Raw genomic sequence first — 18,655 nt, forward strand, 5'->3', positions numbered from 1 at the left:
GGCCAAAGTATTAGAGTTTCAGCTTCAGCATCACTCAGTCCTTCCAATGAATATTCAGGACTGATCTCCTTTAGGATGGACTGGTTGGATATCCTTGCAGTCCAAGGAACTCTCAAGAGTCTTCTCCAACACCACAGTTCAAAAGCATCAATTCTTTGGTGCTCAGCTTTCTTTATAATCCAACTCTTACATCCATACACGACTACTGGAAAAACCATAGCTTTGAATAAACGGACCTTTGTTGGAAGAGTAATGTCTCTGCTTTTTAGTATGCTGTCTAGGTTGGTCATAACTTTCCTTCCAAGGAGTAAGCATCTTCTAATTTCATGGCTGCCGTCACCATCTGCCGTGATTTTGGAGCCCAGAAAAATAAAGTCAGCCACTGTTTGCACTGTTTCCCCATCTATTTGCCATGAAGTGATGGGACCAGATGCCATGATCTTCATTTTCTGAATGTTGAGCTTTAAGCCAACTTTTTCACTCTCCTCTTTCATCAAGAGGCTCTTTAGTTCCTCTTCACTTTCTACCATAAGGGTGGTGTCATCTGCATATCTGAGGTTATTGATATTTCTCGGGGCAATCTTGATTCCAGCTTGTGCTTCATCCAGCCCAGCGTTTCTCATGATGTACTCTGCATATAAGTTAAATAAGCGGGGTGACAATATATAGCCTTGACATACTCCTTTCCCGATTTGGAACCAGTCTGTTGTTGTTCCATGTCCAGTTCTAAACTGTTGCTTCCTGACCTGCATACAGGTTTCTCAAGAGGCAGGTAAGGTGGTGTGGTATTCTCATCTGTTGAAGAATTTACCACAGTTTGTTGTGATCCACACAGTCAAAGGTTTTGGTGTAGTCAATAAAGCAGAAGTAGATGTTTTTCTGGAACTCTCTTGCTTTTTCCATGATCCAACGAATGTTGGCAGTTTGATCTCTGGTTCCTCTGCTTTTTCTAAATCCAGCTTGAATACCTGGAAGTTCATGTACTGTTGAAGCCTGGCTTGGAGAATTTTAGCATTACTTTATTAGCGTGTGAGATGAGTGCAATTGTGCGTAGTTGAGCATTCTTTGGAGTTTCCTTTCTTGGGGATTGGAATGAAAACTGACCTTTCCCAGTCCTGTGGCCACTGCTGAGTTTTCCAAATTTGCTGGCATATTGAGTGGAGCACTTTCACAACTTCGTCTTTTAGTACTTGAAATAGCTCAACTGGAATTCCATCACCTCCACTAGCTTTGTTTGTAGTGATGCTTCCTAAAGCCTACTTTACTTCAGACTCTAGGATGTCTGGCTCTAGGTGAGTGATCACACCATCGTAGTTATCTGAGTCATGAAAATCTTTTTTGTATAGTTCTTCTGTGTATTGTTGCCACCTCTTCTTAATATCTTCTGCTTTTTTTAGGTCCATACCATTTCCATCCTTTATTGAGCCCATCTTTGCATGAAATGTTCCCTTGGTATGTTGAATTTTCTTGAGATCTCTAGTCTTCCCCATTTTATTGTTTTCCTCTGTTTCTTTGCATTGATCACTGAGGAAGGCTTTCTTATCTCTCCTTGCTATTTTTTGGAATTCTGCATTCAAATGAGTATATCTTTTCTTTTGTCCTTTGCCTTTAACTTCTCTTCCTTTCTCAGCTATTTGTAAGGCTTCCTCAGACTACCATTTTGCTTTTTTCCATTTCTTTTTCCTGGGGATGGTCTTGATCCCTGTCTCGTGTACAGTGTCACAAACCTCCGTCCATAGGTCTTCAGGCTCTCTGTCTATTAGATCTAACCCCTTGAATCTATTTGTCACTTCCACTGTATAATCGTAAGGGATTTGATTTAGGTCATATGTGAATGGTCCAGTGGCTTTCCCTACTTTCTTCAATTTAAGTCTGAATTTGGCAATAAGGAGTTCATGATCTGAGCCACAGTCAGCTCCCTTGTTTTTGCTGACTGTATAGAGCTTCTCCATCTTTGGCTCCAAAGAATATAATTAATCTGATTTTGATACTGACCATCTGGTGATGTCCATGTATAGAGTCTTCTCTTGTGTTATTGGAAGAGTGTGTTTGCTATGACCAGTATGTTCTCTTGGGCAAACTCTGTTAGCCTTTGCCTTGCTTCATTTTGTACTCCAGTGCCAAACTTGCATTGGAGACACTCCAAATTTGCCTGTTACTCCAGGTATCTCTTGACTTTCCTTCTGTTTTCAAGAGACCTTCCCCAGGTCTCCTGCAGGAGACCTGGGTTTGATCCCTGGGTTGAAAATTGTCTCCTGGAGAAAGGCAACCCACTCCAGTATTCTGGCCTGGAGAATTCCCAGACTCAAACAGAACATCACCCTAAGTGACTTGCTGCAAAGAGCAGACAGTTGACTTGCTCATAGTTGGAGCAGGGTTCACCTGGAACAGCTCTCCTGCCCGTCTCACCAGCGCTTACGGATTGAGCTGTGGCGTCACTGAGCTGGTGGCTTGTTTGCGGGTTGGCCTCAGATGGGCACAGGAAGAGGGGCCCTTCTCCATGTGCTGTCAGTGCCTTTTCCTTGCCACGTGCTTTTTTCCTGTGATCTCCATAGCAGATAGCTAAGATTTTTACATGACAACTCAAGATTCCAAGATATACAAAAATTGAGGCTGCTGGGACTTTTTAAGGCTTCTTCCCGGAACTGGCCAAGTGTTACTTCTGCTGTGTTCTATTATTTAAAGCTACTCTCAACATGGGCCAGATTCAAGAGGGAGGTGGCTATCAGGGTCTGAATCCCGGGACGCCACTGATGTCACAGCCCTCCACAGATGAGTGAAGGTAGCAGTGGAAACTGTAGGCGTGGTTGGAAAGAAACACAGCGTGATGAGAACAAGAACCTTTAGAAATACCTGAATTTAAGGCATAGTGGAGGAAACAGTTGTTGGAAAACTGGAAAAAATTATAGGCATTAACATCAATATTGAAATACAATTTATGACATGATATAGAATATGGTGCAAGGTGTGAGAAATGATGGGGAGTCCAGCGAGGTTCTTACACTTGAGGAAACAGAGGCATGGTCCTCTTCTTTGTGAAATTTATAGCCAAATGAGGCAGGCACTTTGAAAAACTATTTTAAGTCCCTTTAGCTGGCAGGGTGAAAGTGAAGTGGAGGATACTTCCAGTGTGTACGACCTCACAGAGCCTTACAAGAGGGCTTCTTTGAGGAACAGACATTGTTAATGTAGCTTATTGCATTGAACTAGCTCATGAATAAATTCAACTTTAACCCTTCTCAGCTCACAGGGAATATGTGTATACCTGGTGATTTTGGCGGATGCTAAAACAAAGTCAGAAATAGACTTACTGGATGGCAGAAGAGTCAGTTTCACCTTACTACATGAAATGATGGGATAGTATAGTATTTATCGGTTTCTCACTATTATCTATATTTAAGGCTATTAACCATAGCCTTGACCAGACGGACCTTTGTTGGCAAAGTAATATCTCTGCTTTTTAATATGCTCTCTAGGTTGGTCATAACTTTTTTAATATGCTCTCTAGGTTGGTCATAACTTTCCTTCCAAGGAGTAAGTATCTTTTAATTTCATGGCTGCAATCACCATCTGCAGTGATTTTGGAGCCCCCCAAAATAAAGTCTGACACTGTTTCACCATCTATTTCCCATGAAGTGATGGGACCAGATGCCATGATCTTCGTTTTCTGAATGTTGAGCTTTAAGCCAACTTTTTCACTCTCCTCTTTTACTTTCATCAAGAAGCTCTTTAGTTCTTCTTCACTTTCTGCCGTAAGGGTGGTGTCATCTGCATGTCTGAGGTTAACTGATATTTCTCGGGGCAATCTTGATTCCAGCTCGTGCTTCTTCCAGCCCAGCGTTTCTCATGATGTACTCTGCATATAAGTTAAATAAGCAGGGTGCCTACAGCCTTGACGTACTCCTTTTCCTATTTGGAACCAGTCTGTTGTTCCATGTCCAGTTCTAACTGTTGCTTCCTGACCTGCATATAGATTTCTCAAGAGGCAGGTCAGGTGGTCTGGTATTCCCATCTCTTTTCAGAATTTACCACAGTTTATTGTGATCCACACAGTCAAAGGCTTTGGCATAGTCAATAAAGCAGAAATAGATGTTTTTCTGGAACTCTCTTGCTTTTTCAATGATCCAGCGGATGTTGGCAGTTTGATCTCTGGTTCCTCTGCCTTTTCGAAAACCAGCTTGAACATCTGGAAGTTCACGGTTCACATATTGCTGAAGCCTGGCTTGAAGAACTTTGAGCATTACTTTACTAGCGTGTGAGATGAGTGCAGTTGTGCGGTAGTTTGAGCATTCTTTGGCATTGCCTTTCTTTGGGATTGGAATGAAATCTGACCTTTTCCAGTGCTGTGGCCACTGCTGAGTTTTCCAAATTTGCTGGCATATTGAGTGCAGCACTTTCACAGCATCATCATTCAGGATTTGAAATAGCTCAACTAGAATTCCATCACCTCTACTAGCTTGGTTCGTAGTGATGCTTTCTAAGGCCCACTTGACCTCACATTCCAGGATGTCTGGCTCTAGGTGAATGATCACAGCATCGTGAATATCTGGGTCGTGAAAATCTTTTTTGTACAGTTCTTCTGTGTATTCTGGCCACCTCTTCTTAATATCTTCTGCTTCAGTTAGGTCCATACCATTTCAGTCCTTTATCGAGCCCATCTTTGCATGAAATCTTCCCTTGGTATCTCTAATTTTCTTGAAGAGATCTCTAGTCTTTCCCATTCTATTGTTTTCCTCTGTTTCTTTGCATTGATCGCTGAGGAAGGCTTTCTTATCTCTCCTTGCTATTCTTTGGACTCTGCATTCAAATGGGAATATCTTTCCTTTTCTCGTTTGCTTTTCCCTGCTCTTCTTTTCATAGCTATTTGTAAGGCCTCCTCAGACAGCCATTTTGCTTTTTTATATTTCTTTTCCATGGGGATGGTCTTGATCCCTGTCTCCTATACAGTGTCATGAACCTCCATCCATAGTTCATCAGGCACTCTATCAGATCTTGTCCCTTAAATCTCTTTCTCACTTCTACTGTATAATCATAAGGGATTTGATTTAGATCATACCTAAATGATAAAAAGTCAAAATTTAGGTCATACCTAAATCATAAAAAAAAAACATAGTCAAGGGTATGGTTTTTCCAGTGGTCATGTATGAATGTGAGAGTTGGACTGTGAGGAAAGCTGAGCGCCAAAGAATTGATGCTTTTGAACTGTTGTGCTGGAGAAGACTCTTGCGAGTCCCTTGGACTGCAAGGAAATCCAACCAGTCCATCCTAAAGGAGACCAGTCCTGGGTGTTCATTGGAAGGACCGATGCTGAGACTGAAACTCCAATACTTTGGCCGCCTGATGAGAAGAGTTGACTCATTGGAAAGACCCTGATGCTGGGAGGGATTGGGGGCAGGAGGAGAAGGGGATAACAGAGGATGAGATGGCTGGATGGCATCAGTGACTTGATGCACATGAATTTGGGTGTAGTCCGGGAGTTGGTGATGGACAGGGAGGCCTGGTGTGCTGCAGTCCATGGGGTCGAAAAGAGTCGGACTCGACTGAACGACTGAACTGAACTGAAGGCTATTAACATGGATTGAACACTAACGTCTCTTAACTAAACTTGAGTGTATTCTGGACAGCCCTTTATTTATTTTTCCTCTTGTAATTGTTTCTAAGATAATTTTTTGATTTAGAATTTACTCTCAGTTTTTTTCTTTTTCATAGTTTTTATTGCAGCTCTAAGAAAATACCTTATCAGTTGGCTTGATTTGATTTTTCTTTATCCCCTCTTTAAATTTGGGGATTCATATTGGTAATTTCTGAAAAATAATTAGAAATCTATCACATGACCATCTTTGAAGCCAGATTGTTGATTACGGGTTGGGCTGTATCATTGAGGGCTGATTAAGCTGACACTTCACGGTATTTTTTTTTTTTTTTAATGTTAGAAGTAGAAACAATCAAAAAGAACAGTTGATTATTAAGTTCTATTTTACTTCCTGGAGGGGAAGTTATGCCACAGACAAAACTTCCATTGTAAAGAGTAGCTGAATTTTAGCTAGTATACGCTTGATGCCTCTTCCATGGGGAAGCATCATAGCCCTTTTGTGTGGTGCCCCTTCCAGTAGCCTCTCTCACTGTCAGATAAGATATCAACTGTCAGATCAGTCTTCTGAATCAAAACTCTGTCTCCCCACAGCCTATTGAATCCTGCCCAGCTGTTCTCTGATGGTGCCTTCCATGTTCCCTTTCCTCCAAGCTACACTTTGTACTCTTTGCTGAAATTCTTCCCTGACTTTGTACTTTTACGATCTTGTTAATTATTCATTCAATCATACCTTTCTGTTTGTGCTTTGTAGGTACTATGAATTAGGGATGGTACTACAATCTGGGGATTGGTGGTGAGCAAGGCAGACATGGCTTCTCCTCTTCTAGAATTTACACTATAACTTAGAAAATAGATATGGAGAAAGAGCTATAAGTCTTACCTATACAAATACAAAGTGCTATTTATACAAATACTTATACAAAATACTTAGTTATACAAATACTATGTACAAAGCATTGTATTTAGTAGTAACCAACTAGAAATAATCCCGAGTAGCTATTACATAAATAAAACATGTGCAAAGGTTGTTATTGCTACAGTTTGTAGTACAAATACCTGTTCAGGTGTGTGAATGTAAGTATCTGTATTTGCACATGTATGAAATACTTATGTTTTCAGCAGACTTTTCTGAGCAGCTCAAATGTGCTAGGTGTGTTTCACATGCTGGACCAGCAGTAAATTGAACAAAGACCTCGCCCTTGGGGAGCTCACACGGTGATGGGGTCACAGGTTCAGTTCTTACCCAGAGTGGCTAGGTCTCTCAGTTTGGGGAAACCGTTACTCCACAGTCATTTTCTCGCTCAGGACCTAATTTTCACTCTCCTGTCTAAAGCTGCAGCTGGACTGCACTCCTGATGTCCTCTCATCGTCCCAGCTCTGTTTTCCTACTTAGTGCTTCCCGCCATCTAGTATACCTAATGTGTGTTCATTTCTCTCACTGGAATGGAGAAGAGACAAGGTGAACTCTTTACTTTTATTTGTTGCTTTATTCTCAGAGCCTGGAACAGTGCCTGACCCTTGATGGGCCCCATGCACTGTGGCCACCAGGCTCCTCTGTCCGTGGGATTCTCCAGCAGGGATGCTGGAGGGCAGCTGCTCTCTTCTCCAGGGGAGCTTCCTGACCCAGGGGTTGAAACCCAGGTCTCTTGCACTGCAGACAGATTTTTTTACCCTGTGAGCTACCAGGGAAGTCCTGACACTTAATAGGTACTCAAAAATAATTGTTAAATATTAAGTGAAATATAGATTGTATTTCCAATTAGTAGTAACTGCTGTCTGGAAAAGTGAAGAAAGACTTTGAATGAACTGCAGTGTGAACCAAAGTTTGTGCTCCGGGTTTTATCAGTTCTTCAGGTTTAATGTAAGAAATCAAGGGATGTATATAATACATATATGTATTAGTTTGAACTGTGGTATGTCAAAAATTGTTAAATATCAGCAATTCATACAATTTGACCTCAAATAGGACAGTGCCCAGTTTGAAATATGCTTAAATTGAATGGCAAAAGAATGATTTTTAAAAGTGATTTTTGCTGAAATATTCGAGTATTATGGTACTGGGAAAAATGTAAAAGAACTATGGAAACAAATGCAAGGAACTAAACCCTACTACCTTTCTGAAGAAAGGGCTCTATGTTTAAACTTGCATTAAAAAGTCAGTTGTATAATGAAAAGAACCTGGTACACCATATGTTCACAGAGATGTTTTATGAAATGGTCAAAAAATTGGATGTTGATCATTGCCTAATTTTATATAAAGAATGAAAAAGCTAAGGTACAGAGAAATCAGGAAACTTGCCTAAGGCACAGGGTGAAGTCAGAATTTCCACCTAAATCTTTCTGCTGGTCATCTGTGATCATTTCACCATCCTGAGTTCTATTTTTGCCACATTTTTTAAAAATTGGAATTCTTTTGAAAGGAAACATTTTGAAGATACTCGGCCAAAAAAAAAAAATTATTAGGACTAATAAAGTACTTTGCATTGAGGAAGCTTGTGCCTTCTTCATACTCCAATCAGTGGGGTAAAAGTGTTTCAAAATAGTGAGCTGAAACTGACAAGGTTAAGGTGACTCAGTGTAATTTATTTTATAAATACTTTTGCCCTTGAGAAGAGGTGAAGGACTTGGATAAAGATTTTTAAAGAGATTTCAGTGGCAAAGACAAAGTACTCTTCCAGTCAGCAGAACTTACATTTACTGTGTGCTCGTTGTGTTCAGGGCATTATTCTAGGTGCTAGAAATTCAGTAGTAAAAACGGTCAACCAACTTTACTGTATTAACTTTTATTGAGCATACTATGGAACAGCATACTTGTTCTCTTCAAGCACAGATGGGACTTTCAGGGTAGACTATATATTTGTTAGGCCATTAAACAAGGCTCAGTAAATTTAAAAGGATTAAAAATAATACACAATGTTTTCTCCAGTTACAATGGAATTAAATTAGAAAGCAACAGCAGAAAGAAATCTGAGAAATACTTTAAATATTTGGAAACTAAAATTTAAGCACACTTCTAAATAGCCCCTAGGTCAAATTAAAAAAATAATTTTAACTGAATGAAAATAGAAACAAACATATGAAAAGCCCCTCATTGCAGTTCTAAGAGGATTCTAAATGCATATCTTAGAATGGAAGGAAGATCTAAAGTCGACATTAACCTCAGGAAGCTAGAATACTAAATCCAAGTTAAGGAGAAGGAAGGAAATTAGACCAGAAATCAGTGAATAAAACCCAGGGGACTCTATCTAACAAAGTCCAAGACCTGTACACTGCAAACTACAAAACAGCACTGAGGGCATTTAAAGAAGAGAACAGTGAATGGAGAGATACAGCGCGTTCGTAGTTGAGGAAACGCAGTCTCACCACGGTGGTCCTTCTCTCCACATGGATGGTAGCAGTGGTGTAGTAGTGTTAGTCCCTCAGTCGTGACCGACTCTGTGCGACCCCATGGACTGTAGCCTGCCAGACTCCTCTGTCCATGGAATTCTCCAGGCCAGAATACAGGAGTGGGTAGCACTTCCCTTCTCCAGGGGATCTTCCCGACCCAGGGATCAAACCTAGGACTCCTGCATTGCAGGCGGATTCTTTACCATCTGAGTTACAGGGAATAGATTCAATCTAATCTCTAATGAAATTACAGAAGGCCTTTTCATAGAATTTGTCAAAATGATACTAGATTTACAGGAAATTACAAAGATCTAGAATGGCTAAAACAATTTTGAAAAGGAAGAGCAACTTATTAGAATTTATACCGCCTGATTTGCAACTCACTGTAAAGCTGTAAGAATCAAGACAGAGCTCACATGTGTCAGTGGAGCAGAATAGACAGGGATGCCAGTGAGAAAAGGATGGTCTTTTTAACACATACCAGGATAATTGAATGTTCATATGTAGAGACTCAAAAATTACACACATATATGCAATTATATATGTAAAGTTACATATGCCTAAATGCAAGCACTAAAAGTATAAAACCTCTGTAAGAAAACATATACCAAAAGGAGGATCTGTTAAAAGAAACCTATAAATTCACCAAAATTTAAATTTTTTGAATAAATTCACCTGTCTCCTTTTTGAAAAACTCTGCTAAGGAAAAATTTTAAAATCTACTAAGAGAAAATGGAGAAGGCAATGGCACCCCACTCCAGTACTCTTGCCTGGAGAATCCCATGGCCAGAGGAGCCTGGTAGGCTGAAGTCCATGGGGTCGCAAAGAGTCAGACATGACTGAGCGACTTCACTTTCACTCTTCACTTTCATGCGTCGGAGAAGGAAATGGCAACCCACTCCAGTGTTCTTGCCTGGAGAATCCCAGGGACGGGGGAGCCTGGTGGGCTGCCGTCTGTGGGGTCACACAGAGTCGGACACGACTGAAGCAACTCAGCAGCAGCAGCAAGAGGAAATAGTTTCAATCATATTATCTTAAAATGGACAGATATTTTTTTAAAAAATTCTTACAACTCAATAGTATGAAGACAACCCAATTAATAAGTGACTTAGAGACTTACAGTGGTGCTAATGGTAAAGAGCCCACCTTCCAACGCAGGAGACATGAGAGATGCAGGTTTGATCCCTGGGTCTGGAAGATCCCGTGGAGGCGGGCAGGGCAACCCACGCCAGTGTTCTTGCCTGGAGAATCCCATGGACAGAGGAGCCTGGTGGGCTACAGTCCATGAGGTGGCAAAGAGTCAGACACAGCTGAGCGACTAAACACACAGCACACCAGTACTGACCATATTTCCAAAAGGAAGCTCAGTTCTGCTCTGGCTTCCAAAATTCTGGAAATTATGTGAGTGAAGAAGGGTGAAGGGCTTCAGTATTTAGTATACCGGCATTCACTTAATACATGAATAATCAATTTCAGCCCTAAGCTCTGTCTTATATTTCCCGGCCAGAGATGTTTTGTTTTACTTTCTCCAGAGAATAACCGCTAGTCCCCTGGGTTGGGGAAAGGACGGTTGTTTGCCTGCACAGAATGTGGAGGGATCTGGACACCAAACAGCTTTAAGACAGACTTCCAGCCTGTTTTACTGTTTCACCGTCACTTTGTTTCCAGTGCCATCCCAGAGTCCTGTGTCAGGAGTTGTAGTATAAATTTTGTTGCTTCCAAACTTTATGGTTTTTCTCAGCTTAGCAACTGGGAGTCTGAAGTCTGTTTCCAATTGTTCATCTTCTTTCCTGCTTTGAAACTTCAGTTGCTCCTGTCTCTTCTCTCAGATATTGGTTCCTATAGTTCTCTGCTATTTTTAAATTTATTCTCATTTCATGGAATTTCAGGAGACAGTGAAAATAAATGCTTATGTCCAATTCACCATCTTCTACAAAAAGGCTTCTATTTCTGTTTTTAATCTCAAAGGCTTCACAGTTTCTCCTTGACCTTCACTATAGCCCTTACTTGGTTTGTTTTTAGCTGTCTTAACTGACCTTCTCGTTACTGGCGGCCAGATTAATGAGTGCTGTCCACCCCACTGTAAAGTTCATTATGGATGCACCGTGCGGGAGCAAGAAGCTCTCTCTGAGCACGTGTGCACTCCTTTCCCACCAGTGGAGCTGCGTGTGCGTGCAGGGCTCAGTGTACTCCACTTTTAAAGAAATGAAAGCTGGAAATAGTAGTTGATACATTATGGGTGTGAATGTATAGAAAAGATGTACTAGAACTCTAAAGAGCCACATCAAAGTTAATCAGTGGGTATGCTGCTGCTGCTGCTAAGTCGCTTCAGTCGTGTTCGACTCTGTGCGACCCCATAGACAGCAGCCCACCAGGCTCCTCCGTCCCTGGGATTCTCCGGGCAAGAACACTGGAGTGGGTTGCCATTTCCTTCTCCAATGCTTGAAAGTGAGAAGTGAAAGTGAAGTCGCTCAGTAAGTGTCCGCCTCTTCGAGACCCCATGGACTGCAGCCCACCAGGCTCCTCCATCCATGGGATTCTCCAGGCAAGAGTACTGGAGTGGGGTGCCATTGCCTTCTCCGATTAATGAGTATACATAGTTTTAATTTAAAGTAAGACATATATGCTTTGTGAGTATCATTTTTGTTATATGAGTCTCTGCTTTAACAGCTTCCTCAGTTAAATGAATAAATTAAATTAAAAAAAGATAAATAGGACTTCCCTTGTGGCTCAGCTGTAAAGAATCTGCCTACAGTGTGGGAAACCTGGGTTTGATCCCTGGGTTGGGAAGATCCCCTGGAGAAGGGAAAGGCTACCCACTCCAGTATTCTGGCCTGGAGAATTCCATGGACTACATGGGGTTGCAAAGAGTCAGACACGACTGAGTGACTTTCAGTTAAATGAACAACTGCTGTCCCAAATATATTGAGTGACACCTTGTTTTAAAATAACATAGAAATGTAATTATATCCTATGGGTCAAACGTATGATTCTGCTATGTTGTCTGCTGAATTTTCACATGCTTAACAAGATAATTGTTTTTGTTTAGTTCCAGATGTTGAAGTGAAAGGAGAGAGTTCTAGCTATTATCTCTTGTTACAAGGTAATGGCAATGGAAAGTGTAAAGCCACATTGATTCACTCAGCCAACCAGATCAATGGCTCGTTTGCACTCAGTTTAATTCATGGAAAGATGAAAGCAACGACAGAAGAAACCAAATTGAGTGAGTGTTAACTTTAGAGGGAAAACAAAACATTTTTACGTTTGTTTGTGTAAGTAGTTAACTTACGTGGTTTTTAGTGAACCTGTTGTTTTCAAACTGCATTTCACTTTCAGTAAATTTGCTTTTGCTTTAAATATTTTATAACACATTTGAACAATTATTAATCCCTTACGCATCATACTTCTTAAAATGTAACAGGTCACCCCTTCAGTTCCAAACAGGAAAATTTTTAGTATTTTCCACTTTAAACAATTTATCTTTCTAGAATTTACTTCTCTGCCAGGGTCCAGCCCCGGCTGATCCAGGGTATTCGAAGGAGAGACGGCGTCGGCAAGATCAGGAAACAACTGCTTAATTAAACTTTAATTAAGGATATAAAGAGTAATAGAATAAGGATAGCTCAGTGAGGAAATTGAGTGGAGAAAAGAGGCTGAAATAAGGATAGCTCAGTGAGGAAATTTAGTGGAGAAAAGAGGCTGAATAATTCAGCTAGAAGGTGAGAGAAAGAATGACATGGGGAGACCAAGTTTCGGCGAACAAGGCCCACACTTTATTTTCCAAAGTAGTTTTTATACCTTAAGTTATGCATAGAGGATAATGGGGGAAGGGGTAGAGTCATGCAGCAAGCCAGGCTTTCTTCCTGCAAACTTATCATATGCAAAAGCTTAGGTGATTTGCATCATCTTCTGGCCCGGAGGCCTGTTAACATTTTAAGACCCTTTCTTCAGAAAACGTATTTTTCTCTAAAGGTGATAAGTCAAGCGCCACCCTCCAAAAGCATTAGATAAGGTTGCATTCCTACAAAGCAAAGGTGTGGTGGGCTATAACAAGAAAAAGAATTAACTCAAGGGTCCCAGGTTACAAACATTGAAGCTACTATTTACACCAATTATATTAATCAATACACTGCCAGGGACACAGCAGGTAAGGGATATGGAGACTTAGCAGCAAACATTGGCCCAACAAATGAAAAACCATTCACCAATACAATTTCTAATCAATCTTTTAACTGCTCAAAGGAATCTGTATTTAGACAGTTTAGAACATCTCATGCCTCTCACAGTTGGGAGGCTCTGAGCAATCACATGTGGCCGGAAAAACCTATTCAGGCAGGCTAGAGGACTTCCAAAGGAGTTTGTAGGTTGAAACACTGTCACGCCCAGGAATTATTAACTGGAGCTGTAAGCTAACTCTTGTTTCAGAGAGGTAGTGGGGGACAGCCCCCCGTAAAGTCAGAGGTGTAGGTGAAGGCACAAAGCAGAAAGTAGGCAGACTCTGGTTTTGGGTGTAAATGCTCGAGAATTTCCAGGGGGACTCCTGAGGCTCCATCCCGCCTTTGCGTATGCCCGAGCCTCCTCCCTCATGACCTTTGTCATGGGTGGAGCTCCTCACGCTGGCCCCCGGCAGTGATAGAATTCCAGTTGAGCTATTTCAGATCCTGAAAGATGATGCTGTGGAAAGTGCTGCACTCAATATGCAATATGCACTCAGTATGCAATATGCACTCAATATGCAGTATGCCGGCTCCCGGCACTTCTCATTGTTATTTACTTTCTCCCAAGCATCTTTATTGCTCATCTTTTGTTACTGTTCAAGCTCCATGCTTGGGTTATCCATCATGGTGTGACAAACCGCCCCAAATTTAGCTTAACAACGACTGTTTATTATAACGTCTCATAGTGCTGTGACTGGACGTTTCTGTCTTGAAGGCCCACGCGTGATTGCCCTCACACACAGCTGGGGCTTCTGTTCATCTGAAGACTTAACGGGGCTGGGTGTGTAGGCTGGCTCTTCCCCCGCGTGTTTGGTGCCTGGGCTGGGGTGGCTGGAGCAGGTAGAGCTGCTTTCCTCTTCACACGCCCGTCCTCCAGCCTGGGCTTCCTCGCAACAGCGTCGCCTGCAGGAAGCCTGATTCCTGTACGGTTGCCGCCTTCTCTTAGAGCGAGTGTTCTGAAAAGCTGTGAGACTTTCTGTGACCTACGTCTTTCATTGGCAGTTTCACCATGCCTGTTGGTTTCCTGGGGTCACCTAGGTTCACTGTGGAAGGTCTACACAGCAGGTGAGAAGCAGAATCGGATTCACGGGGAGGCCGTCTTTGAAGACCAGCCCCTGTAGTCCCTCAGAATAAGATGTAGTGGAGGGAATTCTACTCTTCTACCTAAATTCTCTGAATTTAAGAAGCAGGTCAAAGTTTAAAATGCAAAATAATTTAGAATGTTTATTTTCTGCTGTTCATTTATTACTGTTTACTTGGAAATATGCAAGATGAAAGATAAATAATTGACTTTTAATTACATTTTAACACATTTCTTGAGAACTTAATTGTTGTTATAAGCCATCTTTAGTACTGATTTTTTCTGTTTCTTAGGCTTTCCTCTTGACCTCTCGTCACTCCCAAGTTTCTCCAGGGAGCAGCTTATACAGAGAGAGAAACAGCTAGCCGGTGTTCAGGCTTTGGCTGTGAAGGAATGTCTGAGTAAGTCATCATGTGTGCCTTTCATTCTGTTGTAAGAATGTTGACTTGTTCAGACCTAATTTATTTTAACACTTTTTTCTTACACACTTTCTTTTAGATATGATACTCACTTGTAGAACTATCTTTTTTTTTGTGGGAGGTGAAGCAGAAAAGAATAGCTTCATTGCTTTGCCAGGCAAAGGAGCCACAGTGGGCTCCTGGCCTTGAAAACTGTGTCCCAACCCAGGGGAGTCTGTTGAGGAGTTTTATGGCAACGGTTCGAGGGTGGCGTTGCTGACAAAGTTACTGTGTGTGCAGGGTCTTAGGTGGTTGGTCTCCTTTTTTTTTTAATTAAATTTTTTTTATTGTAGTCAAAGTCACATAATATAAAACATACTATATTTTAATCCTGTTTAACTGTGCAGTTCAGTGGCACTAACTACATTCTTAATAGAGGTAATGTAGGGTAGAAACGGTCTGTAAATTTTTTCCCACCAGATTAAGAATATTCCTATTTACTTGTATATTGCGGTTACCATTTATTATAATTGTCCAGGAAAATTTAGTTTGTCATTATTTTTAATTGTATACCATAAAGAATACTTCCTGGTTAATGTAGTCATCTTTACAAAATTTCTCTTTATATCATTTAGCCAGAGGAAAGGAAAGTAGAGATTGCAAACAGAATAAAATATAAATCTAGAGAAATTAATATGTTAACTTGAGCATTGCTTCTTAGACTTTAACCATAACTAAGCACATTGCACATATTGAGTGAAGTTGGATCATGGGTTTTTCTTTACTCAAGAAATTGACACTTTTTTAAGGGTTGTTATTTAAAATTTTTTCCCTCTTTCTAAATGTTAACTTGGTTATCAGTCTTAACATTGTTTTCATAAATAATCATTCATTAATACCTGATAGGGACTTAAGCTAATTAATATAGAATTTCTAAAACCTTGATTCAGCTTGTGAGGCTTCATTAGTTGCATATAGAAAAAATGATTATTACGTACACACACTATAAAATGAAAAATACCACTCTTTAAAAGCATTTAAAAATATTTTGGATTCGGTAGTTCATTTTATTCAATGGAAAATAATTTTAGAATACCTGGTCTTAATAATTTGTATAAGAATTACTACTTTTTTATTTGTACAAAGCCAGAGTAATTGTGTAGTCTTGAACTCCTCAAACCACTTTTTTTTGACTATGAAAATAATAGGATATAATTGGGAATGGCAAATTAGTTTCAATAAAAGGTAGTATGTATTAACCCAAGGAAAAATAAGGAAAAAACCTAAAAATGGCATTTTTGATCCAGCATCTCTGACTCCTGAGCATATATCTGTAAAAGATGGAAACTGTCGTTCAAAAGGATATGTATACCCCAGTGTTCATAGCAACAGTGTTTATAATAGCCGAGACATGGAAGCAACCTAAATGTCCATCAACAGATGAATGGATAAAGAGGGTGTGGAATATTACAACAATAAAAAAGAAAGAAAGAATGCCGTTTGCAGCAACATGGATAAACCTAGAGATCCTCATACTAAGTGAAGTCAGACAGAAGATGAATATCATATATCACTTACGTGTGAAATCTAAATGGATGATACAAATAAACTTATTTATAAAACAGAAGTAGACTCACAGACATAGAAAACAAACTTATGGTACCAAAGGAGAACAAGAGAACGCAGAGCAGGGAGAAGGGTGGATAAATGAGGAATTTGGAATTAGCAAATACAGACTGCTATATATATATATAGATAAACAACAAGGTCCTGATGTATATAGCACAGGGAACTATATTCAGTACCTTGTAATAACAGAAAAGAATCAGAAAAAGAATATATGTGTGTCTCTGAATCATTTTGCTACACACCTAAAAGTAACATACCGTGTAAATCAACTATACTTCAGTTTAAAAGGAAGAAAAAGATGAAATACCAGTGAAATCCTAGTGTTTTTGTGGATAAAACCCCTATATTTCAAACATTTACTTGCTTGGTGTTATTTACTTCTGACTTTGTTCTAGCCCTGCTAAACCTGTCTGTAGGCTTTGAATCTTTGCCATAAGCCTCTGGCAGCTCCTTAAAACTAAGTTCCTTTAGCGTCTTCCCTCTCTTATCTTCACCTCTCTTCCTGACCCTTCCAACCAGAAAAACTGAGAGCGGAAGAGCATGCAGCTCCCTGAAGCTGGTCCGTCTCTCTTCTGGGTAAGGCCATCCCTCCTGCTTGGTTGGGAAGGGAATATAATCAAGTTGTTGCCTGTAGGTGTGACTAGAAGCTCTGCCTCGGGGAGGGGGAAAGAGGAAGTGCTAAATAAATGCTGAAAATGTGGAAGCACCAGCAGCTGAGTTATAACCCAGGCAGGAGCTGGAAGGATGGCCTCAGCACTGGGCAAGGACCGGTAGGGGTCTGGAGGTTGAAGGAAGCCTCAGAGCTGAGACGTCAGCTCTGGGGATATCCATGCACTGGCCAAGTGCAATCTGAAGCGTTGAATCTTGATTAAGATGAGTGACCCACTTAATCTATTATGGTGGAGTTATTTGCTGAGCCAATCTCTCCTTTACCCAGAGAGTGAGTACTGAGTTGAAAATCTGGGGACAAAGGTTCAGATTTCATACATCTCTGAAGGTAGAGGAGGATGACAACAAATGACGTTTCCAGTGTAAGAGAATCTTAGTGTCTCTTTCAGTGATCTTCAGAGAAGTGAATATAAATATAAAAGTATTTAAATTGATGTAGTTAATTTATACCTGATGAAAATGAATAGGAAAGCTTTCTTTGGGTAAAAGTTAATGTTTCAGTATCAGTATAGATTGTAGTTTCTGCTGGAAAACAAGTTGTTCAAAATTCTTTTCAAAATTATTAATCAGACATGGGTTAAACTTACTATCTCCCCCAATATTTCTCTGACTACTGAGTTAGAATGAGCAACTGGGAAAGTTTGCATGAAAATTTTATTTTTAAAAATTATCTTAATTTTTAACTATACATAGATATTTAGATATAGACATTTGAAATGATACATAAATTTTATAATTTATGTCTAACTGATCTTTTGTAATTTATAAACTTTTATAATTAGAAGTATTAAATATCCTGTTTCTCTGATTTGTAAAGAAAAGGCTTGGGGCTTCCCTGGTGTCCAGTGGCTGAGGTGGGCTACCGGTGTAGGGGCCAGGTCTGACCCCTGGTCAGCGAACTAGATCCCACGTGCCACGACTTAGACCTGGTTTAGCCAAATAAAATATTAAGAAAATAAAAAAGACAAAAGGTTTAAGAACACTGAATGATTTTTAAATAAAAACTGCTCAGTGTGATGCAGAACAGATTCCAAAATAGCAGCATTGTCATATCGCTCCAGGACTGTGGTCACAATTCTGAGTTCCCCACGTTGTTTTTAAATTTATAGAGCCCAGTGCAGACCTGATTGTTGTTCATTCTGCTGATATTTTTAGATGTTTTACACTCTATTTTCCTTTACTAAGTCCTGAGTTATTACTAGCTTATTTTAGGAATAGCATTCTTTTGTGAATTCATTTTAAGACTTTAGTCCAATATTTTTCTCCCAGATCTTTATCTGTCACTTGTGTTACAGACTCATCTGTGTAGGGATTATTTTTCACCTAAGGTGAAAACCCACTAGAGTGGGTTTCCCTGCCCTTCTCCAGGGGATCTTCCCAACCCAGGATCAAACTGAGGTCTCCTGCTTCACAGGCGGATTCTTAACCATCTAAGCCACCAGGGAAGCCCACTTACCTACCTACCTATCTATAAATTTACTACTGAGTCATGTAGTATATGATGGTCAATTTTCCTTTCTTGTATAATCTTTGTTTTTCTTGTGGTTGATAATCACCTTATTTTTAATTTGCCCTTTCTTCTGTAGAGGCAAAAATACTTTTATGTTTCTCCAAAGCCTCCAACATTTCTGCCACACACCTGTTGTTAAATTTATTGTATATTCAAACACAACAGTTCCTT

General features: G+C 40.2%; 1 protein-coding gene across 3 annotated transcripts in view; it reads left to right on the forward strand.

Annotated features, from left to right (window-relative positions):
- MTBP (MDM2 binding protein) overlaps window positions 1-18,655 on the forward strand; it is a 76,575-nt gene that overhangs the window by 20,441 nt on the left and 37,479 nt on the right. For all 3 annotated transcript variants that reach the window (XM_010812245.3, NM_001193177.1, XM_059874280.1), the window contains 2 exons: window positions 12,030-12,203; window positions 14,572-14,679. In XM_010812245.3, the coding sequence (XP_010810547.1) occupies window positions 12,030-12,203; window positions 14,572-14,679 (282 nt within the window). The remainder of the gene's footprint in view (window positions 1-12,029; window positions 12,204-14,571; window positions 14,680-18,655) is intronic.

Source organism: Bos taurus, chromosome 14 (assembly GCF_002263795.3).
Source record: "Bos taurus isolate L1 Dominette 01449 registration number 42190680 breed Hereford chromosome 14, ARS-UCD2.0, whole genome shotgun sequence".
NCBI classification, from domain to species: Eukaryota; Metazoa; Chordata; class Mammalia; order Artiodactyla; family Bovidae; genus Bos; species Bos taurus.